This window comes from Felis catus, chromosome A2 (assembly GCF_018350175.1).
Source record: "Felis catus isolate Fca126 chromosome A2, F.catus_Fca126_mat1.0, whole genome shotgun sequence".
In the NCBI taxonomy this organism is placed as follows: Eukaryota; Metazoa; Chordata; class Mammalia; order Carnivora; family Felidae; genus Felis; species Felis catus.
Genome location: NC_058369.1, coordinates 65,892,294 through 65,914,965, shown reverse-complemented (window position 1 = coordinate 65,914,965; position 22,672 = coordinate 65,892,294). Strand labels below are relative to the sequence as shown.

Here is a 22,672-nt window from a genome sequence, read left to right as displayed (position 1 = left end):
GTCTCCCTCTCTCTCTGCCCCTCCCCTGCTCATGCTCTGTCTCTTTTTCTCAAAAATGAATAAATGTTAAAAAAAAAATTTTTTTTAAAGGGTGGGGGTGGAGAGCAGCCTGGTGCGACTGAGCCCTTCCGCCTGTGGGGTCGGAGAGTGTCTGTGGGTCCATAGTGTCAGAAGGCAGTTGAGTCTTCAGACAGAGAGAGAGCTGCCTCTGCCCCTGTGCCTGAGGCACATCGGTGCTGGGTCTGGGAACCCCTTAAAAAGTTTGTTTGACAGGAATTCTCTCCTCTGACAGATGAGGCCAACCTGAGACGGCGGTCCCATATTTCTTTCCAAATGTACGCTTTCCCGTTAAAGTTCAGGGTTACTGAGAAGCAAGCAGCACCGAGGGGTGTGAAACTGGGGTTGGAAACTCAAAGGCCCGCAGGGGCCAGACAGATAATGAAGGTGAGGGCGGCCACAGAGAACAGCCCAGAAAGCTCAGTTCTCTCTCAGGAAAGCAGCCTTGCACCCTCCTTCCAAACTTACCTGGAGGGGTCACAGACCCAGGGTGGCCGGCCTTTGAAGAGAAGCCAGAAATCTAGATGTTTAAAAAACTTTTTTTCATGTTCATTTATTTATTTTTGAGAGAGAGAGAGAGAGAGAGACCAAGCACAAGCAGGGGAGGGGCATCCAGAGAGGGAGAGAGAGAGAATCCCAAGCAGGCCCCCCACACTGTCAGCACAGAGCCCGACGTGAGGCTCGAACCCATGAACCGTGAGATCATGACCTGAGCCAAAACCAAGAGTCAGACGCTTGACCGACTGAGCCCCCCAGGGGCCCCCAGAAATGTAGATTTTTCTGTGAGGTCTCCAAACTTTTCAATGTTGGCAACCCAGTCAGACATGCCAAGCCAAACTAAACATGTGCGTGCCGGGTGGGGCCGGTTCCCCGACGTGCACTGGCCTTGGCCCTTACTTCTGTGCTGGCTGATTTTTCCGGCTTGGGAAGGTCCGTGTAGTCCCTTGGGTGTTTCCTGTGAGATACAGCCCTGGAGAAATACCTCCGCACAGATAAATGCAGGTAGTCGTTCTAGCCTCCCCTTCGTGAACCATGAAAGTCTCTTACAAATTCTGGAGGAAAGCAACCGGTTTAAATGCCCCCTCTCTGTTCCGCATCCCAATGTCCCTAGAATAGCGCTCTGATAAAAATACCCCGTCTTTTAAATGCTGATCTGTGCCTTCCACCGCCCACGCGGTCACAGTGAAAGCACTTACAAATACTCACTTCAGTCCTGTGAACGCGGACAGAATTCATCTCTCTGGATGGACGCGGTGCATTCCAGAGGCCGCGCTCTGTGGTCCTGTCTGCAGCCCCCGGGGCTGAGAGCCTGAGCCACAAAAAGGCACGGAAGGCTGGAGGGGGAAAGATGGGGTGGGGCTGGACCGGGGGGTGGAGGTCACAGGCACAGGGTCAGAGGCCAAGTCTGCAGAGCCCGGGGAGCCAGGGTGCAGCGGCTGATTCCAGGGGTCCAGAGCAGGCCGTGGCCAAGTTTGGCCAGATGGGAACCTCGGCTGGGGGATGGGCAGCCCAGGGTCAAGCTGCAGTCATGTGAGGACGGTACCCACCGCCGTTGACTGAGCCACCTTGAGCTCGACCACCTGGACAGATGGGAACGGAACGCCCACGTTCGACAGCGATCGAGGGAAACACTAAGGAACAGCACGATGTTTTCCGACATCCTGTGTCCCCAGGGGAGCCCGGGCAGGGCAACCCCAGGCCTGGTGGCGGCTGGCACTCAGCCATCAGCACTTCTCGTCATGTGGCCCTGAAATGTGGGCCTACGAGGACACGGTGCCCCTATTCTCTGTGGCTGCTGCCGGTCCCTGGGTCCGGCCAGCCTCCTGGCTCTGCTCTGCACAATTCTGACACCTAGTTTCTGCAGGTGAGAAAGGATGTGTTTCTTGCATGGCCGTCCAGGCCCGATTGGACCCCGTTACCATCTTTCATTGCAAACGTGGGCCTCGCACTCCTAGCAGTTTCCTCTAAACTCAGTGCAGCTGATAAACAGGTTCCTCGAGGAAGAAACCAGCCCAGGAGCACAGGATCAACACGTACACAAATGACGATCGCTCCTTATTTGGGGGACCCCGGGGAATGGCCTCAAGCGGCTCTGCCGGGGACAAGAGTCACACCTCGGGGGACCTACATTTGCTTGAACAGCTTCTCCCAGAGGCATCTTCCCTTTGTACGTGGCCTGAGGCAACATTCCTAACACTTAAGGAACACCTTCCAGGGTCAGACTGCCTGAGGTCATGTCTGTCCCCTGGGGGCAGTGACTGGCTGTCACATCAATTTCTTTAGTACATGCAGGGCCGCCCTGGGCGGGGCTCGGTCGGTTAAGCCTCTGACTCTTGGTTTCGGCTCCGGTCACGATCTCCCAGTTAGTGAGTTGGAGCCCCACATCAGGCTCCACGCTGACAGTGCAGAGCCTGCTTGGAATTCTCTGTCTCTCTCTCTCTCTCTCTCTCTCTCTCTCTCTCTGCCCCTTCATGCTCGCTCTCTCTCAAAAATAAATACTCTTAAAAAAAAGAAAAAGTAAGAATGGCACCTGACATATTTGCAGCCTTCAAAAACTGATAGCTGGTATTCTTATTGTTGCTGTCGAAGTTACTGTTTGCACCTGCCTGAGGAAAAAAAGAAATTCGGTTTGTTGGGGAACCCTTGCACCCTGGGTCAGGCTCTGATCATCTGCCTTGTTAAGCCAGATAGCATCTTTGTGGTATATGTGTGGTAGATATGTGTACATATGTATGTGTACAAATGCATATTTGTACATAGATAAAGGGGAAACACAGAGAGAACTCTGCCTCCTACCCACCCGGGGGACATCCCAATGGAACTTGTATTATTATTATTTTTTTTTTAATTTATTTTTGAGAGAGAGCACGCGCGCAGGCAGGGAAGGGGCAGAGAGAGAGGGACAGAGGATCCAAAGCAGGTTTTATCCTGATAGATAGCACTGAGCTCACGTGGGGCTTGCCTTCACGAACTGTGAGATCATGACCTGAGCGGGAGACACGCAACTGACTGAGCTGCTCAGGCGCCACGAACTTGTATTATTTCTAAGCCCTTGAATCCCAAAGGCAGTCTTGTTGTCCTCAGACGGTGTATCCATCTGAGTATCAACATGTGGGACTGGAAATTCTGGGGTGCCTTTTGGGAACATGAGCTCAGCAGTGGAGCAGATGAGAGCTTGGACATGTGGGTTTCAGGCCGTGTCCCTTGGTGATGGGAGGACACTGAAAGCGAGGTTAGAGCCACAAAAGACATGGTGCAGCTCCTTCAAGACACGGGAGCCTCCCTGTCGTGGCTCCTGCCCCCCCTCATTCCCTGCCCTCTGCCTGGCTGTCCCCAAGGCCATCTAGCCTCACTCAACAGCCAGTGGTGGGCATGAGGACATTAACAGTGAGACCCTGCCGGGCCCTGTAGGGCACGTGTGCCTGGTCTGGTCTCGGGACTGAGGGTGTGCGGGGCAGCGGAGGGGACGGACAGGGTGGGGTCCTGCCTTTCCACTGGCCGCTGCCAGCCTGGGGCCCCTGGACTCTGTGACCACAGGAACTCTGCACCCAGAGTTCTTGGAAGCATCTCTCACCTTCTGGAATCCTAGAATTTCCTGACCGCCACCCCCCCCCCCCCCAACAGCACTTGGAAACACTGAATACCTCCTAGAACCCAGACACTTTGTAGCTACATTTTTGCAAAGGAGCATTTAAAAGCCACTCCAAGTGGGGGGCACCTAGATGATTCGGTCAGTTGAGCGTCCGACTTTGGCTCAGGTCACGATCTCATGGTCTGTGGGTTCAAGCCCCACGTCGGGCTCTGTGCCAACAGCTCGGAGCCTGGAGCCTGCTTCGGATTCTGTGTCTCCCTCTCTCTCTGCCCCTCCCCCGCTCATGCTCTGTCTCTGTCTCTCAAAAATAAACAAACATTAATTTTTTTTTAATTAAAAAAAAAAAAAAACTTAAAAAAAAAAAAGCCAGTGCAGAGGTGCCTGGGTGGCTCAGTCCGACCCTTGATTTCAGCTCAGGTCATGATCTCACGGTTCATGAGTTCGAGCCCCACGTCGGGTTCTGTGCTGACAGCACGGAGCCTGCTTGGGATTCTCTCTCTCCTTCTGTCTCTCTGCCCCTCCCGTTCTCACACTTTCTTGCTTTGTCTCAAAGTAAGCAAATAAACGTTAAAAAAAAGAAATAAAGGGGCGCCTGGGTGGCGCAGTCGGTTAAGCATCCGACTTCAGCCAGGTCACGATCTCGCGGTCCGTGAGTTCGAGCCCCGCGTCGGGCTCTGGGCTGATGGCTCAGAGCCTGGAGCCTGTTTCCGATTCTGTGTCTCCCTCTCTCTCTGCCCCTCCCCCGTTCATGCTCTGTCTCTCTCTGTCCCAAAAATAAATAAACGTTGAAAAAAAAAATTAAAAAAAAAAAAAAAAAAAAGAAATAAAAACCACTCCAGCTATTTCGGAACCACACTTTGCTGCTGCGAACAGGAGCTCTTGCCCAGCAGGTGAGACACCGACTTTGGTTTGAAGAAAGGAGCATTTCCTATCAATTCCACGAGGGTACCTAGTGGTGATGACAGTGTGGACTAAGTACTGGGTTAAATCAAGTCATACTAACGAGGGTGTCATAAAAGCGGACTTAGAGTAATTCATCTCCCCTTGGTCTCCTTACCACGGTGTTTAATGTGACGATCATATTTCTTTTTTTTGACCACGAGATTTTAAGTGACGTGCGTGGCTCCTCTTCCATTCCCAGGGGACACCGTGGTGCTAGAAGTCTGAAGCTTTGTCAACACAGGCGCGCTGGTCAGCGGGGTGGGAAGTTGAGCACACATGCCCGTCATCAACTGTGTGTTTTCCCAAGCTTCCTGCCTTTATTTTTGACAGAGTGAGAGAGACAGACAGAGCATGAGCAGGGGTGGGGCAGAGAGAGAGAGACACAGAATCGGAAGCAGGCTCCAGGCTCTGAGCTGTCAACAGAGCCCGACACAGGGCTAGAACTCAGGAACTGTAAGATCATGACCTGAGCCGAAGTCGGATGCTTAACCAACTGAGCCACCCAGGCACCCCTGACTTTTATTTCAATGTTTATTAATTTTTGAGAGAGAGAGACGGCATGAGTGGGGAAGGGGCAGAGAGAGAGAGGGAGACACAGAATCCGAAGCAGGCTCCAGGCTCCGAGCTGTCAGCACAGAGCCCGACGCAGGGGTCGAACTCACGGACCGTGAGATCATGACCTGAGCCTAAGTCGGACGCTTAACCGACTGAGCCATCCAGGCGCCCCAAACTTCCTGCCTTTAGCATACGGAGTTTAATTGTTTGAAAACGCACAGGTCCGTTGGCTTGTCAGCAAATTGAATCCCAGCCTGGAAGAGACATTTTTTTTTCCTCTTAGACTGCTTTTTTTTAATTCTGCCATTGGATACATTATTTGCAGAAGCTCTTTTAGCCACATCGAAAAGAGACGCGGCCTCACATGTGCCCGAATCGCCCAGAATCAGCTCTTTTATTGTTTCTCCTCTAAAATGAAAGCAAAAAACCGAAACCTGTTTTTCCGACGGCTGATCTGACCTGATCGCCTCCGCTGGTCGTTTTACCTGAAGCTGGAGAGGCCGAGCCGGGTCTGGGCGGGGGAGGGGGGGTCTGTCACCCTGATGCCCTCGCCCCCCCACCCTTCCGCCCTTTGTCCCTCGCGTTGATGCAGCGGTGGCCTGCAAACCTCTGCAGCCACGCTCGCTGCTGGTGATGGGTACTCGGCGTGTGCAAGCCGGTAAAAGTGTCAGCACTGCTTGTGATTCATTTTCCTGGTCTTCAGCCAAAACAGACCGCCGTCAGGAAACCCAGCTGAAGACTGGTGGGCGGGAAGGTGCCGAGGAGAGGGACACCTGTGCACGGTTATTTTCAGCTACAAAGACGCTGACGCTTGTGGCCGGCTCTCCACTCCGGGGACACGGTCTAGAACTCTCCTGCTAAGCCCCCAGATTGCTGGCTTCCCCCCCACCCTGGGAGGAGGCCCTTGGAACTGGTTTTCGCAGGGACAGAGCAGTAGTTACCATCCTCGACTAACCCTTTGGGGGCCAGTAGATGGGGGTGGGGGAGGAAAGAGAAGCGGATATCGCTACGTCTCTTCCTCGTGACATTTTACATTGGGAAGCAAAATAGATGCGTTGACATTGGTGTTGGCTTTTGCCAGATAGTCCGTTCACCAGGAGCTCGGGGCCCAGAGCACAGGGACCCCCCCTGCGTTGCATCACAGAAGGAGCCAGCAGCATGAGCAAAGTGGCCTCCAGACCTCGCCTCTCCCCTTGCCTAGAGAGCCCAGAGGTTCAGCAGCCTCGGGAACAGCGCAGCCAAGGACCATGGGTGGACTCTCCCTCCCAGGCCGGTGGCTCCTGTCCCGTGTCTACTCGGTCCTCATGGGCAGGCGGGGCCCCGAGGAAGCAGGCTCACACCGGAGGATCTGGTCAGAGGACCACGTGAGGTGCCAGGCGGGCAGAGGTGGAATGGGGCTGGGTCAGCAGAGCCGGGACTGAGCGACAGCATCTGGGGGACGCCTGTGTGGTGCTGGGGACGCAGGCTCAGGAGAGCAGAAGCAGGTAGGAGGGAATGGGACTCAGAGCAGGGTCCCCCCACTTCAGCAAGGGGGCTTGGACTGCGGAGGGGCGGGGAACACCTTGTGACCTTGGGGCTTGGCTCCCGATGGCTTTTGGGGGGCGGTTCAGGCTCCAGCCTGGGCGGGAGGAAGACAATCGAGCTCACACGCAGGCCTGGTCTCGGCCGCCTCGGTATGGTCGTCAGGCTAATAGCTACTCACTGGGATTGTTAAACACTCATAACAAAATCAAATTGTAGGGGCACCCGGGTGCTCAGTCGGTTGAGCGTCCGACTCTTTGGTTTCTGCTCAGGTCACAATCCCAGGGTCCTGGGATCGAGCCCCACATCGGGTTCTACACTGAGCATGGAGCCTGCTTGGGATTCTCTGTCTCTCTGTCTCTCTCTCTCTCCCCCTCCTCCCCCTCCCCTGCTTATGCTCTCTCTCAGAAAAAAAAAAAAAAAGCAATGATAGTAAAATAAAACATAAACACAACGAACCATGAGTATCGTGCACCGTATAACAAAAATGTAATCTACTTGGCAAACACAGAGTTTTCGTTCATGGTCAAAAAGGGCCCAAAGGGATTATTTTAAATTTAGCCATCTAAAACACTGCCCATCGTTCAAGCTGCTTTTTGTACCCAAATGAGCATAATTCAAGACAGAAAAGGATATGGGGCGCCTGGGTGGCGCAGTCGGTTAAGCGTCCGACTTCAGCCAGGTCACGATCTCGCGGTCCGTGAGTTCGAGCCCCGCGTCGGGCTCTGGGCTGATGGCTCAGAGCCTGGAGCCTGTTTCCGATTCTGTGTCTCCCTCTCTCTCTGCCCCTCCCCCGTTCATGCTCTGTCTCTCTCTGTCCCAAAAATAAATAAACGTTGAAAAAAAAAATTAAAAAAAAAAAGACAGAAAAGGATAAAATATTCACTGTAATTCATTCATTTCCACAAGTCACAGTGGTTAGTGGGTTGACTAAACTTTACTTCCCTTGCCCGTGGGGATGTGCTATTTTTTTTTTAATTTTTTTAATTGTTTATTTTAAGAGAGTAAGAGTGCAAGCGGGGAAGGGGGAGAGAGAGAAGACAGAGAGAATCCCAAGCAGGCTCCAGGCTGTCAGCGCAGAGCCCAACGCAGGGCTGGAGCTCGCACACGGTGAGATCATGACCTGAGCCGAAATCAGGAATCGGAGGCTGAACCAACAGCCACCTGGGCGCCGCGGGCATGTGCTATTTTTAGACCATCGCAATCATTCTGTGTATGTATCTTGATTTCTTCACACAACGTGCTGGTTTGAGCATTGATCTGTGTTTCCACAGAGAATCCAGATTCACCATAGTGACCGATTTTAACGCCCTTTGAAATCAACATGTGGTGCTTTAGGCAAACCCTGACGGCTGGGTATGTGGGAACTCTTCACCTAAATTCGACCAACATTGTGTTCACATTTTTCCCGCTGTAGGATCGTTTCCTTGAGGCAAATTACCAGAGACGAGGGAACCGAACTTCTTACAAAGTTACAGCGACGTTTTTGTTTCTTGATGTGTGTTCCCAACGGCTTTCCAGTAGCAATGGGTGTGAGGGTCTCGGCCCCACTGCATTTCATCAGCTTCCGTGACTTGTTTCTAGTGTAACATGTGCAAAATAGCATTCCTGGGATTTTTATTTTAAATTAGTTTTTAATTCATATGAATATCATTCTGTTCTCATAGAGAGGTGTGGTTGAGCATACTTTGAAGTCAACACGAGTACTTTGAAGAAAAAGTACCTATGTAATTTTGTTTAGCCAGGCTTTAAGCATCAAAATGAACAGCAAGCATTTTAGAAAGTGCTGGTTTCAGTTTTGAATACTATTTTACATATCACTCTGCATTTTTTTCTGTACCTTGTATTTTGTCAACTGTTTAAATTAAATGTACTTAAACCACCACATTCCATGAAAGAGAAAAACACACGTTAAGAAAATGCATTCAAAAAAAAAAAAAAAGAAAGAAAGAAAAAGAAAAAGAAAATGCATTCAATTAAAGCCCCAGCAGCAGCAGTAAGAAAGAGAGCCTTGTGCCCCTTACGGTCCTTATTAATTGGCCCACATGCACACACATCTCCAACTGGCCCCTTTTGTCTGGGTTGTCAGAGGACATTAGCTGAGACTAATCTGGAAGCTGCTTCCTGGCTCCCAAAAGGACACAGTCACCAAGAAAGAAAGACTCGTTTATCAGAACACAAACTTTGCTACGTAAGTGAGGATCATGCAAAAAAGCATACCCCGGGCATCATTATCTGGGCCTGATTAGCAATGAAGGAAATTGGTCCTCAATTTTCACAATCAGCGGAAAAGACCTTCAGCTCTCACTGAAGACAGACAATTGCCGTCAACATGTTTCTGTGGTCCGCGCGGCGAGCACAGAGACAAGGGCCCTTGCAAAAGCTGCTTTGAAATTGTTTTGGCCGTAGCCGTCTCGTGGATGCTATTGTCCCAGTGACGCAAATAAGGCGAGATCCGGCTCCCCTCGGCGGGCGGCTTGACATCTTCCCAGATGTCCAGGTGGCAGGGGCCACATTGTGCCTCTGGGCATCAGGCATGGCCAGTTCTCCCCCCTGCCCCCACCCCCCTGGGATTTGGAGCCCATGTGACCTTGGGTGGGTCCCTTAGTCTCTCGGCACATGGTTCCCTATCTGTAGACAGCGATGGTAACACTACCTGCCTTATAAATTGCTTGTGAGTTTTATGTAATACGATAATTTGCGCCAAAGTCCTGCATCTGGGGTCTCGCGTGTGCAGGCTGCACACGGCACAGAGGGACAGCGGGCATCCGTCCCTGGTAGGTGCTTTCTCCAGTCTTGGGGGGGTGGAAGGCAGGTCCAAGGGCAGGAACTGTTATCCCTGTCCTTGCCGCCCCTGCCGTTAATTGTTGCTACAGCGCGCACGCGCACACACCCCCGGTCTGTGTCCCAGCAGCTCCCAGGGCTGGGCCCCGTGGGATACAAAACTGCGTGAACTTGGCCGCACATTGTGCCTTCCTCAGATCGTTCCAGAAAAGAGTAAAGCAGTAATGAGAGAAATAAATGCCCTCCCTTTCTCTCTGGTCTTCCGTAGACCTGAGGAAGCTGCCACAGCCTGCAGAGGGGACGAAGACCTCTTTATCACCGGGCAGTTCCAGAAAACCCTGGAGGAACTTGACGGGGACCTGGAAGGTGAGAGCAGTCCCTGCTTCGCCATCGCATCGTGTGCTGGGCGACTCGGGGTTGTTTTTTCTGACCAGGTTTGTAGCTCCATGAGGGACAGGTTGTGCGGGAGGAACCCTGGTCCGTCTGAAGAAAGCCTGGGTGTGAGGCCAGCAAGTGAGCACAGGTCTGGAGATTGCGTCTCCGATCGGGGCTGCTAACCGCACTGTGGAGACGTCTCAGTAGCAGCTTAAAATCCCTCTCGATGGTACTGATATTGCACATCGGGAAGGATTCTAAACACATTCAGAGAAAAAGGGGGTGCCTGGGTGGCTCAGTCGGTTGAACGTCCGACTTTGGCTCAGGTCACGATCTCACAGTTTGGGAGTTGGAGCCCCACGTCGGGCTCTGTGCTGACAGCTCGGAGTCTGGAGCCTGCTTCGGATTCTGTGTCTCCCTCTCTCTCTGCCCCTCCCCTGCTCACGCTCTGTCTCTCTTTCTCTATCTCAAAAATAAAATAAATATTTAAAACAAAGAGTTTTCCAGTGCCAAAATGGGTTTGGGGAGCACTGGGTGACACAGGTGAGCACGCTCCCACCCCTTTGCTTGCTAATGTGTGGCGTTTCTTGAAGGGAAATTCAGGACCCACCGCCCTGACCATGAACCCATTTCTGGTGGGGCATCTGCTTTTCTACAGATATAGTGGGGGGAGATAATACCTCGAGGCCAAAGCAGACGCATGGGATCTCAGTAGACAACCGGCTGATCTTACAAACAAAGGCACACAGTGAAAATAATCTAGAAATCAGATATTGGCCATGCCTTAAAACAAATCAAAACAAAAACCAGAAGGAAGCAGACGGCAGAGCTGATGAGTAGTTCTGTCAACTCGCTTTTCAGCTCTCAGTCGTGGTGGACAGAGCTAAATCTTTCACCCTGTGTCCCTGGGGCTCTGATCAAGTGACCCGCTAAATCCTTTAGGGCTAATTCTGAGACGCCCAAGGTTCAGTCATCTGCCTCTTAACTGAAGGCGTGGGCACCTCATCGCCCGTGTGCTTTGTGGCGCTTCTGATGAACGAGATCAAGTTGAAGGTCGAAACCCCAGTTCCCCTTCACGTTCTGTGCTGAGACAGTGTTTCTAGAGGGCTCAGGTTTACAGGACTAGTTTCTAAGTGAAGGATGTTGGCAAAACCTCGTCCCAGAATGCCGTACCTGGAGACATCACGGACGTGCAGTTTCCTCTGTCGAACAAGCAGGGCTGAGCCTTGGGCCCCAGGCATGTGTGGATTACAAATTGGAATGACGCTTGAAAATGCACATAAATAACTTACACAAGAAGAACCTCAGGAAAATCAAAGCCAGGGTGTGGTTACACTAAGCGATCGGCTTGGGAATCATCACCAGCGATGCCAATCTGTGACTTGTGTTTGTCCTTCTTTGCAGAACTGGAAGACGGCTATGAAGCCGGCACCGGCTCGGTGAACGGCGTGTCTGGACGCCGCGTGTCCGATGCCACGGTCCCCAACAGCGATGAGGACGCGATCCCAGTAACGTTCATAGGGGAGGTCCTAGACGATCCTGTGGATTCGGGGTTGTTTTCCAACAGAAACAACAATGCTGGTTCTTTTGACCCGGGGAGCGTGGCCGGCCGGGGAGGCCACCTGTTGCAAAGTCAGGAGGAGAACAGCCAGCAGCGAGAGACGAGAGCCGACGTGCCCGACTCGGCAGCTCCTCCCCACGGCCTTGGGAAGGAAGTCAAACCCGCCTCGTCCGACCCCTGTGAAGATGGGGGTCCGAACAAAACGGAGCCCAAGGCGACTTCTGCAGACTCTCCCACTCACAACCCGAGTGCAGAGGACGGCGGTGAGGGGCCCGGCTCTGCCCTCAGTGGGCAGACACAGGCCAGCAAGAGCGCGAGTTCATCAGAGCCAGCGAGGGCAAAGGAAAGCGAGGATAAGTACGGTGGCTCAGCACCGCCATCGTGGTATCGACGGGGCCAAAACCCAGGGTGCAGTTACGGACTGAAATACGGCCTCACGACGTACAAAATCGTCCCTCCGAAATCGGAGATGAGATGTTACGACAGAGGAGTATCGCTGTCAACAGGGGCCATTAAGATCGACGAGCTAGGGAATCTGGTGAGTCCCCACGCGAACGGGGGCAGGACCGTAGCCCCGTCGTCGCCCGCTCTCGACGCGGAAACCCAACCCATTGGAAGGGTCAAGGAATTCTGGAGGTCCGGCTCTCTGGAGAAGCACTCTGGCCAGCCCCCGGAGTGCTCAACCAACAGGACCCCCGCTCCCACCACACCAGCGAGGCCACAGCAGCAGGAAAGTGGACTCAGGGCAGAACCCACTGTCCCGGACCCCAAAGCGACATCGCCCCCGCAGCAGTCTGCCCACCGAGAAGCAGGGCGACACGTGGAGGAGGGGAGAGACCGGCCACCCGTGACGGCCACTCGTCACGTGAAAGTGCCAGCAGCCAATGCCTCAGAGGTCCTGTTCCTCAAGCCCCAGAGAAGAACGTCCAGTCAGTACGTGGCCTCTGCCATTGCCAAGCGGATGGGGCCCCAGAAAGCCCAGGCCGAGGAGACCCGTGAAGGCAGAGCCCCAGAGCTGGCCGGACGGCCTCCCGCTAGGAGAGACGGCTCAGCCCCCAGCCCGCTCCCAGAGATCCGCATCTGTGCTGACCGGGAGGCGTCGGCGGTAGGAGCCCAGCCCGGGGGGCCGGTCAGCAGCCCTGATGGAAAGTCGTCTGCTCAAGACGGCCCGGCCGCCATCCGCAGAAGTCCTTGTGTCCCACCTGTCACGGCCGCCCAGAGGGGTCACGTGTCTATGGGACAGAGCTCTAGTTTCAGTGGAAAGCAGAGCCTAGGCGACCACAGGGCCAGCTCAGCATCCGTCCCCAGACGCACTCTGGACAGTACAGATCCCCCGCCCGCCCGCTCAGGAGACGATCAGACTCCAGACAGGACCCTGGTGAATGGCTCCAGGTGGGTCCCCATCCCCAGCGAGCCTCCTCACTCTCCGAGAGGCTCCGGCACCAGTGGCCACGCCGGACGGGAGCCCCCAGAACAGGAGGAGAAGCCCGAAGCCAACGGCACCCTGCCACCCAGCATCTTTGGGCCGAAGAAGAAATTCCGACCCGTTGTCCAGAGACCGGCACCAAAGGACACGTCCCTGCACAGCGCCCTGATGGAGGCCATCCACTCAGCGGGCGGGAAGGACAGGCTTCGCAAGGTGAACGGGCAGGCACCTGCCTGCAGGGCACAGGCACCCGTTTCCTACCTGTCACTCCCCACGTCGATTCTCAGGTGGCATCGGAGGAGGAGGGGCGGGGCAAGCTAAGAATGAGGGAGGCGAATGCTGGGGTTTAATTTCCACCAGGAGCTTCGCCTTGCTGCCTGCAGAGTATTTAGAACCACAAAAGAGACGAAAGCAGATGGGTTTGCGGTTGTCCGAACTGCCTTTAAGACCCTGACCCCCTGGGGGGAGATGTGGGCGGTAAAGTGTCCGTACCTGGGGGTCGCCTCATCCGTAACTGGTCCTTGAGTGAGCAGATAGAGACTCAGGCCCCTGCCGGTCACTCCTGCATGGTTAGTGGGGTCTACTGTCCTTGCTCGGTAACGGCAGGGACGGAGTTTATGACACCCGCCTCCCCTGTCCAGGCACTTAGCACCAACGCTCAGCTTTGGGAGCCATCTCCATTCCACAGGGGCAGAAACGGAGGCACAGTGAAGTCAGGCGAGCTGGCCCACGGCCACGCTGCCAGCTAGTGGGGACCCCGGGCCCTCGTTCAGGTCTGCAAAGCTTCAAGGCACATATCCGCTCCAGAAGCTACACCAGTATCAGGAGCCACACGACATTAAGAGGCCACCGTCCCGCACCCCACACACATGCCCTTCGGTCATTAGATGGCGTGAGGTCAGTGTGGAATGTTCACGCCCTGCGCAATGGCGGAAATACATTCTACCTTCCACCAGCGGGGGCCGTAAAATCGATCCTCGAGCCCTCACCTCCCTCACCTGATAGGTATCGCTTTCCTCTGGTGCTGCCCTATGCTTTGCCTTTCTCCTCCTTCCCGGGGAAACGTGTTGACACTGTGAACGTTCCAGATTGCAGAGCACGCGTCGGAGGCAGGGCCCAGGAAGCCGTCCTGCAGGGAGGCAGAGGGTGAGCGCTCGGCCCTGCTGGCGGCCATCCGAGGGCACAGCGGTGCCCGCAGCCTGCGGAAGGTAAGACAGGGCCTCCCGTGGAGGGATGGCTTCACACCCCCGCGCCCCGCGGCGACCCACGCGGGGGCCGCAGCTAAGCCGCCATCAGAGCGGGCAGCCCAGCAACCACGGAGGCTGGCGCTGAGGGGCAGCAGCCCGCGTGGGAGAGGCAGGCGCATCAGGGAGCTGGCCCCCGTCCCTCCCTCCCTGCCCGCCTGGGACACAGTGCGTCCGGAGCTCCCCAGCCCCCAGCGTGGCTGCCCGGGGGCTTGTCTCACCTCCGGGACAAAGTTGCCGGTGCTTTGGCCCGGATGTGGCACAGCCTGGGAGCAGGGGCAGGACCGTGCCATCCGGCTTCTAGTCTCAGAATCCGAGGAACAGCGCAGGTGTATTACCCACCGAGGGAGGCACGCAGCCTCCCCGGCGGCTGGGAGCTTGGTCCCAGCCTGTCCTCACCCACCGAGATGGGGCAGGGCGGCAGGGAGTGCTCCAGAAGGCTCCCCGAGATGGGCGCCGGCTGGGGACCTTGGGGGGCGAGCTCGCACGCCTGCCTCCCCGGCTGAGGCTGCACGTCGCCCCTCCGAAAGGTCCTCTGGGACCTTGTCCTTTGACCTTCTCGTTGTTTAGGTGTCCTCCTTCGCCTCCGAGGAGCTTCGAAGCTTCCGAGACGCAGCGCTGTTGGAACGCGGGCCAGAGCCGCCAGGGCTGGATGACCTTGGCGTTCGGCCCCCGCCCGCCCTGCCGCCCCCGCCCCCTCCGGCCACCCAGGCTCCCTCCACATCCAGGCCGGCGTCCAGGTCCAGCTCGGGCAACCCGGCCGAGGCCAGGCAGGCCTTGATGGACGCCATCCGCTCAGGCACAGGGGCCGCACGACTGCGAAAGGTGACCATGGGTGACCCTGTGAGTGTTCGGGTGGGGCAAGGGGGAGGTCACCACGGAGCCCCACGGCAGTAACACGGCAGCAGTGACCGATGGCTGAGGCCCCGTCCCTTACCCCCTCGACCATAGGGAGGGAGATGGCCTTCACCGCATGGGGGTCGGCCCTCAGACATGCTCCCCGGGGATACGGGGTTCCCCATCCTTGGGGAGGGCACCACACGCTCTTGACTGTGGTCCAGGGACAGGCCCGACAGGCATCTGTGAAGTGTCCTGTAGGGAACACGCATCACAGTCATGGCCCTCAGCGTGGATTGAGGCTGTGGACATGATTTCTTTCCCTCCTTCCTCCCTCCCTGCCTCCCTCCCTCCTTCTTCCCTCCCTCCTTCCTTCTTCCCTCCCTCCTTCCTTCTTCCCTCCCTCCTTCCTTCTTCCCTCCCTCCTTCCTTCTTCCCTCCCTCCTTCCTTCCTCCCTCCCTCCTTCCTTCCTCCCTCCTCCTCCCTCCCTCCTTCCTTCCTCCCTCCTCCTCCCTCCTTCCTTCCTTCCTCTCTCCTCCTTCCTCCTTCCTTCCTTCCTCCTTCCTTCCAGCCTCCCTCCTCCCTGCCTCCCTCCTCCCTGCCTCCCTCTCCTCCTCCCTCCCTCCCTCCTTCCTCCTTCCTTTCTTACTTCCTTCTTTCCTTCCTCCCTCCCTCCCTCCCTCCCGGCCCCCCTCGTTCTCTCTTTCCCTCTCTCTCTCCCCTTCTGTCTTGGCTAGCATTATGTGTGAAATTATTGAGTTGGAAGCCTTTTGAGCAGAGCACACGCTTTCTGCTTCTCCACAGTTCTCGTCTTCTGTGTGGTCTCCTGGTGGGCTAACACTTGGAGCCCTCACGTTCCCAAAAGCAGATGCGTTTTGCACCACCCCGATGGGATTCCCAAACCAAAGGGCTCCTGGGCCGGGTGGCTTCTGAGATCTGTGTTGTCAGCTCTGAGATGGTTGTCTGTCTGAGATTGATTCTGTGTCCCTGCTCATTTCTGGTGGGCTTGGGGAGTTACGCTGATTATAGGGAGGCCAGAGGGACGTATTTCTGCCTGAGAGACGCTTTCCAGCCCCTAAGCTGGTGTTTTCGCATGCACCTGAAGAGGTCAGTACTAAGATTACCCTCACGATCTGTGGAAAGTGGATGAGGCTCAGAAAACCTGAGTGGCCTGGCCTCGGTCACGCAGGACTGGACTGACACCGGTCACTTTGGGCACAGAAAGTACTCAGAAGCAGGTATCGCCCCGTTGCATGTGCTGTGGGAGAGCAGGTGGCCCTGGAGGGACGGCTCAGTTGCTGACGCTAAGAAGGCAGATCACTGTCCTGCGTCCACCCGGGAGCCCGTGGCAGCGGAGGGGACAGGAGACGGCCCACATCCCTGCAGGCAGCAGGCCACGAAGGGCAGTCCTCGCTCAAGCCCAGAAAGCCAACGGAGCATGGCCCGACCACCCGCTGACGGGGTGCTCCCCCGGGGGCATGGTCCCTGCACTTGGGCCAGCCCCCAGAGCTGTGTCCCTGTGTGACAGTGCTGTGTTCATGGCTGTGTGCGTGTGGCCCTCGGTAAGGACCCCAGACGTCCCATGACGCGGATGCTGGCCGGTCATCTCTGGACACACAGCCCCCTCCCCCTCAGGATGGGGTGGGGAGGAAGACAGCGTCCTTGGCTGAATGGCAGGGGTAGACAGAGGATGTCACATTCTCTCTCCTTAGGGGGGAGAGCTGCTAACATTACGGGGGGCTTTCTGGTTTTCTATATGCTTTCTTTCATTTCCGTGGAATTTCCGTACTGATGAACTTACATACACATATCCCAACAAGCTGGGGTGAGTGGCTAAGTCAGGGTCCTAAGAAGGAGACCGCGGGGTTCTGAGGAAGGTGGCTGTCCACGCGGCACCTGAGGCAGCCCCGCCCCCACAGTTCCCAGTATCGAACTGGGTCACCGGCCGGTCCGGTGTCCTTCCTAAGGGGCCCAGAGCACAGCTATCGGGCCCGACCGCCCCCAGCTGATCCTGGGGGAGGATCTTGAGTTTCTCAGAGGGAAATCCACATCAGATGTGGGGGCAGGGGTGGGAGGTGAGGCTCCAGGTCGGCAGATTTCAGGTGTTTTGGCCGAATGACTTCACCTCCAGATGCGAACGAAGTTGAGCTTTGGATGGGACAGAGAGAATGTGACATCTTTGGATTTTGGATAATGCCGAGTGTGACCGTATGACCACTGACTGTCCCCTTTCTCACCTGTGCCGTTTCCTTCACCGGTCCCTGGATCTTTCCAGAACGACCGTTACCCTGCGTACCTTGCAGGACTCACAAGGAGCCTGGGCCCAGAGAGGCGAAAAGCTTGCCTGAGGTTGCACAGCGGGGCAGAACCGCGGCAGGTGTAACCCTCAGGCTTTCTCTCGGTGAGGCTGAGCTGGGGACAGGGGGGCCAGGACCAGACGGACCGGTGGGTGTGGGGCTGGCACAGCAGGGGCCCTGTGCGTCTGGACTGAAGCTTGGGAGCAGGGCCGCTGCAGGAGAGGTCCTGGGCGGCCACTTTCTTTTTGCTGCTTCAAATGGCATTCAGGGCCTTCCTGTCGATTGTTTCTCGGATGAGCGTAAGTGTCGTGACCTGCCTCATCCATCCTGGGACGGTCTGTGCCGTCCACATTCAAATGGCACGTGTGAGGTTCTGACGGCCTGAACGGTTTACGAGCCGCCCTTGGGCAGGAGTGGCCGGGATGCGTGTGACACGGGGGACCACGTCCCTTCGCTCTCTATCACTGCGCTTCCCAGCCATACCGCCGTGTGCACAGACGCACAGGACTGGGTCCCTGCTCTACCTGGTGACCCAGGACCCCTTCTCCCCCTTGCACTATGCATACCAAAGTCACGCGAGACCCGCTGATGGCGACGGGACCTTGGAGGGCAGGGGCTGGGTGCTCCGAGTGACCAACAGCACCCCCTCCAGCCTCCACGAGGTTCTCGCCTGGAGCCAGTGCTTTGTCCTGTAGGAGGACGCACCTGTGCCTCTTTCCCAGTGGCCTGCCCGCCTTATTTACGCGGAATGGCAGATCTGTGGCGCGGGGAAAAATGTGCAACTCAGGCAACGGGGCCCATCTCTGTATTTGCTCACAAGATGCTGCTTCTCTGCTCGGCGTGGACCCCGGTGACCTCTTGGCTTTGCAGCCAACGCGCTTGGGGCTGTGTCACGGCACGGGAATCTCAGGTCATTGGGACTTTGCCTCGTATTTTTTCTTCGGCTCCCTTTTACCCTTTGGGCTGTTAGGGCCCTGTAAACTTGAGGCAAGTGCCATAAATTGTGGGCTCCGGGGTCCACACCACGTGGGCAGAGTTCTCCCTGGGCGCTCGTGTGTGCACGTCACCCTTCACCAGCTCCTGGGCTCAGTGAGGGCTCCAGGCCAGGGTGGTCGGGAGGGCTGTGTGCACCTGAGGCGGTCCCTGGTCTTCCCCGGGGCTGCAAATGCTCCGCTCCTCTGTCAGCCCAGCCTCCTCCTGCAGACTGGGGTGCCCGGCCGTTCTGGGAGGGCTCTCAGGCAGGCAGGACCGTCGGGGCTACACCCGGGATGGCCGGTCCCCCTACCTTTATCGCACGGGTTTCACACTGGTAGCAATGCAGTAAAATGCGAAAGGATCAGTTTGGCACCTAAGGAACAACCACCTTAAAAAGGAACGTCATCCTTCAACGCAGTCAAGAGTACAGTGGCCTTTGCGGTGTGAACGAATTAATTTCCCTGCCTCCAGCTCCGGGTGAAAGCATTTGCTTTCTGCTCTGTCCGCGGGCCCTTCCTCGGTGGACCAGCTGCTCTTTCTGAGTGCAGGGCTCAGATGGACCACGCAGCACCCACCTCCCCCACTCAGCCCTGCACTAACAGTAACGGGGAACCTGTGTGCGGCTAACTTGAGCGGTGTGTTTCTAAATGCGTTATTTCAGGGGGCCTGGAATATGCCCCGTGCACCTTCTTAATCCGTGCTTATATTTAAAACATCCAGGGGCGCCTGGGTGGCTCAGTCAGTTAAGTGTCCGACTTCGGCTGAGGTCATGATCTCGCTGTTCATGAGTTCGAACCCCGCGTCGGGCTCTGTGCTGACAGCTCGGAGCCTGGAGCCTGCTTCGGATTCTGTGTGTGTGTGTCTCTCTCTATCAAAAATAAACGTTTAAAACACTCCAAACCTTCACATGTGCAAGCATCCACACCACAAGCACTTGCTGAGAAACCCCCACGGGTCCGGGGCCCGTGGTACCTGCTCAGGACACTGTCTATGCCCTCGTGGGTCCTCAGCCAGAAAGAGAGGTACAGTTTGTTGTTGACCGCAGGACCTTCTCACGAGGTTAGGGACGCAATGAAAGCCCCAGAGAGGCTTCCTCGTGTGCCAGACTCCTTCTGGGCCAGGTGGGGGCAGCCCGATGGCCCTGGGGATCCTGGGGGAGCCATGCCTCCACTGCCGCCTCTGCTGGGGCCGCACGGCCGTGTCTCCTCCCACACGCGTGTCGTGACGCTTGGCCTTGACGGCAGACCCCATGAGTCACAATCAGATGGGTGACGCTGTCCATGTAAACACCCAGCAGGCCCCCGAGCAGGGACAGAAACCAACAGCAGCAGCAACCCTCTTTCCCCAGCCCCGAAGGCGTCTTCCCCGCAGGCCCAGGGTATCCCCGCACCCAGCCGTGTACGTCAGAGCGTGACGACGAACCTGAGTGCATCCCGTCACATGCTCGGTTTGGGCTGCTCATGGGGTGAACCCGGCGCACGTTTTGGTTACAGTGGACCCGTTCAGAGGCACAGACGGGTCGGTTCTGGCTTCGCTGTGTGATCACAGGCTGTTGAAATACCTCCTTTGACGTGCTCCAGATCAGGGTTTCTGCAGGTGGACCGATGGGAGGGTGCGGGGCGGAGCTGCGAGTGGAAGTTTGAGCCGTGCGTTTGGTAGAATAGGGACTTTCGTGAGCATTCTCTCACTTGTGCCACGAATGCGCGGCGCTCAGTAAGTTCTGTGCCCAGAGCGGGGAGGGGGAGCCCCACGGTTTCTCCTCAAGGGGCCCCTCTCCAGCGGTGAAGGAGCAGGGAGTCTGGGACACCGCAGTAGAACGGGGTCACCGACGGCACCAGGGGCGACTGGATGGGCCCCGACTAGGGGTCAGGAGAACCTTTCCGCGAAGGTGGTATATACACCTGTCCTTGAAGGAGACACAGCTTTCCAGGTGGAAAGGGACATCCCCAACGGAGGCACCCCACATGCAAAGCCTGGCCAGAGGAGAAAGACCCCAGCAGATTCAGAGAAGCGAGGGGTGGGGGGGTGGTGTTCGGGGAGGGCTGGGGCCTGGGGGCAGCTGACGGCTCTAGCACAGTGACGGGGACCTCCAGAGGTGCGGACCTCGCGCGGGTCCCTGCTTCCTCTGCTGAAAAAGACTGGCACCGAAGGCGTTAAGGGTGTTTGTGTTTCGGAACACGTTCTCCTTGGGGCACGTGAGCAGAATGGGTATCGATGTAGGGAGAGTCACGGCAAGGATGTTCTTGCACTTAGCGCCTCAGCCCCCGGACCTCCGCACCCTTGGCCGACCCCGTTGGGCCATCCGGCTCCCCCGAGTAACCGCGGCTCTCTCTCCTCTGCAGGTGCCCTTGCTGGTGTAAATCCTCGATGAGATCAGATCGCGGCAGAAACCCACCCCCGTGAGCCGTCCACAGTCCCCGCTCGAGGACGCCACGTGGCAGGGGGCGTCGGGACGTGGCGGACTTTCTTGTCTACAGGCCAAACGCACACAGCTGTTTTTCAGTCCTGCGACATGGTTCCAAGAGAGGGCAGAATTCCGCCCTGCTGCACAGCTTAGGTGCCAAGGAGACGTGTTTGCCTCTGAGTATTTCACGTTGCCAATAAACCTTTCTTGTTGGCAGGTTAATGGGGATCTAAATGCGGGAGCCCAAGACTACGCTTCGTGGTGACCTTCGGCCAATGCTGGACCTTTGAGAATTTACCACATAGATAGATGGTTGCGACCATTTCGCTGTTTGAAATCTTTTGAATTCTAGGGAGATACGGAGAAACCGACTGAAACGATCCGAATGTCAGAAGCTCTGTGATGTTTTGCTCGTAACAAAAGAGCCAGAAGGCTTTTCTCAAAGTTGACTGTCGAGTCATGAAACCGTTGGAGTTTTATCCCTCAAACATTGGGAGTTATGACGTCCCGGAGGATCGCAGACCATGATCTGACCAACTAAGCTTTTAAAAATCACCCGTTCCCGCCCAGAATAAAATCGTGCTTGATGTATGGACAGGCATTTCTGATTCTCCAGGGGTGGCGGTGACAGAGGTCGGAATGGCATTGGCATGGACGGTCGGTGCCCCACCTTGCAGGTGTCCCCAGTGGGCTGTGAAGTAGAATGAGCCTCCCCCAGGAGGGCTGTGTATGGAGCCCGGTGACTTCCCTGGGAACCTTCCGAAGTCCTGCACGGGGCCCGGAGCGGGGACGTTGGGTGTCTGCGTGTCGCCAGGATCGGATCAAAATTGTGCTGGTATTTCATGGTTTGTGTTCAGTCTGGGTGCTTTCGCCCAACAGATCAGGGTCACCCCTGTATCACATGGAAGGCTTTTCGAAGGACACGGAATTCTGCCGCCGGTATCTATGATGAAGTTTAGACACAGCACTAGCCTCTCACTTCTGTCTCTAAAGCACTTTGTTGCATTGGGAAGAGCTCTTTAAGACATGACTAGAAATCAAGAGGAGCTCGTGAAATAAAATCTCTGGCTTCATCAAACAACAGATACACGGTGGGATCATTTTAATGTCTCACGGCAGATCCAGGCATCACGTAGAATGGAGACTTTGCTCTGCGTTGTCCAATGGCCGTAGCTCACTTCCCGGTGGGGCAAGAGCGTCAGCCGCTCCCTCTCAAACCACACTGTCTCCACTATGTGTCTTTTAGTGCCACAAATAAAAGAAAATGAATTTCATTGTGTGGAAGTTGTGACTTTATGCTACGGTTTGTTGGGATGCCCGTAGCCCCAAAGCAGAAAGGAGAGATTCATTTTTTTCAATCAACACATATGACTGCCTCTATCCTCCTCTGGGCCGCAGAAGGCAAAACAGATGAGAATCCCTGTCCTCATGGAGTTTACTTTATAGGGGAGGGGACAGACCATACGCAACATAAGCAAAATATTAAGTATATTTGGAAGCTGATAGTGCATAGAACATCAGGAGAAGGGATGAAGAGTAAAATAGGACGATGAAGAGAGTCCTTAGGGATACAGTGATGTTTGAGTAGAACCCTGAAGGAAATGAGAGAGCAGACCATGGGTGGATGTGTAACTGGCGGGGGAAAGAGCAGGTACAAAGGCCCTGTGGCAGGATTTGCTCAGCGTGTTGGAGGGACGAGGATAGTGTGAGGCATGGTGGTCATGCAAAAATACGCCGTTTCCCAGCCTCTGAGCCCTGGTCTTTGCACACAACTTGCCCCCCCTTTTCCCACTGCAGCCTCGCTCTCCAGCCAGACCAAGAGGGGGGCAGACACGGCGGGGTGGGGGTGTCCAGAAGGGGACCTCAAAGATGAGAAAGGCTGTCCAGTTAAGCGCACCCTACCCCTGTTTCCTTTCTCTCCCGAGGGAAGGGTTCAGCTTTATGCTACCTTTATCCTTCGCTGCGATTGTGTTACGTCCCGCATCTCGAAGCCTTGGGCTTTGGACTGTGGAATGGGGACCGGTACAGCCATGTGGGTCGTGAGTTCATCTCTCCCCCAGGTTTTCACAGTTGTCCCTGGTTGTGCTCGGTAAACCGGAGT

The 22,672-nt window shown here is 55.9% G+C and overlaps 1 protein-coding gene across 9 annotated transcripts in view; it reads left to right on the top strand.

Annotated features, from left to right (window-relative positions):
- COBL (cordon-bleu WH2 repeat protein) overlaps positions 1–21,845 on the top strand; it is a 275,514-nt gene extending 253,669 nt beyond the window's left edge. For 6 of the 9 annotated variants that reach the window (XM_045052139.1, XM_023250180.2, XM_045052144.1 and 3 more), the window contains 5 exons: positions 9,720–9,817; positions 11,231–13,026; positions 13,902–14,021; positions 14,628–14,882; positions 20,789–21,845. In XM_045052139.1, the coding sequence (XP_044908074.1) occupies positions 9,720–9,817; positions 11,231–13,026; positions 13,902–14,021; positions 14,628–14,882; positions 20,789–20,836 (2,317 nt within the window). In that variant the 3' untranslated portion in view covers positions 20,837–21,845. Of the gene's footprint in view, positions 1–9,719; positions 9,818–11,230; positions 13,027–13,901; positions 14,022–14,627; positions 14,883–20,509 lie in introns of all 9 variants that reach the window. The other 3 variants (XM_045052146.1, XM_045052140.1, XM_045052145.1) reach the window with 1 other exon arrangement.
- Positions 21,846–22,672: the final 827 nt, after the last annotated feature.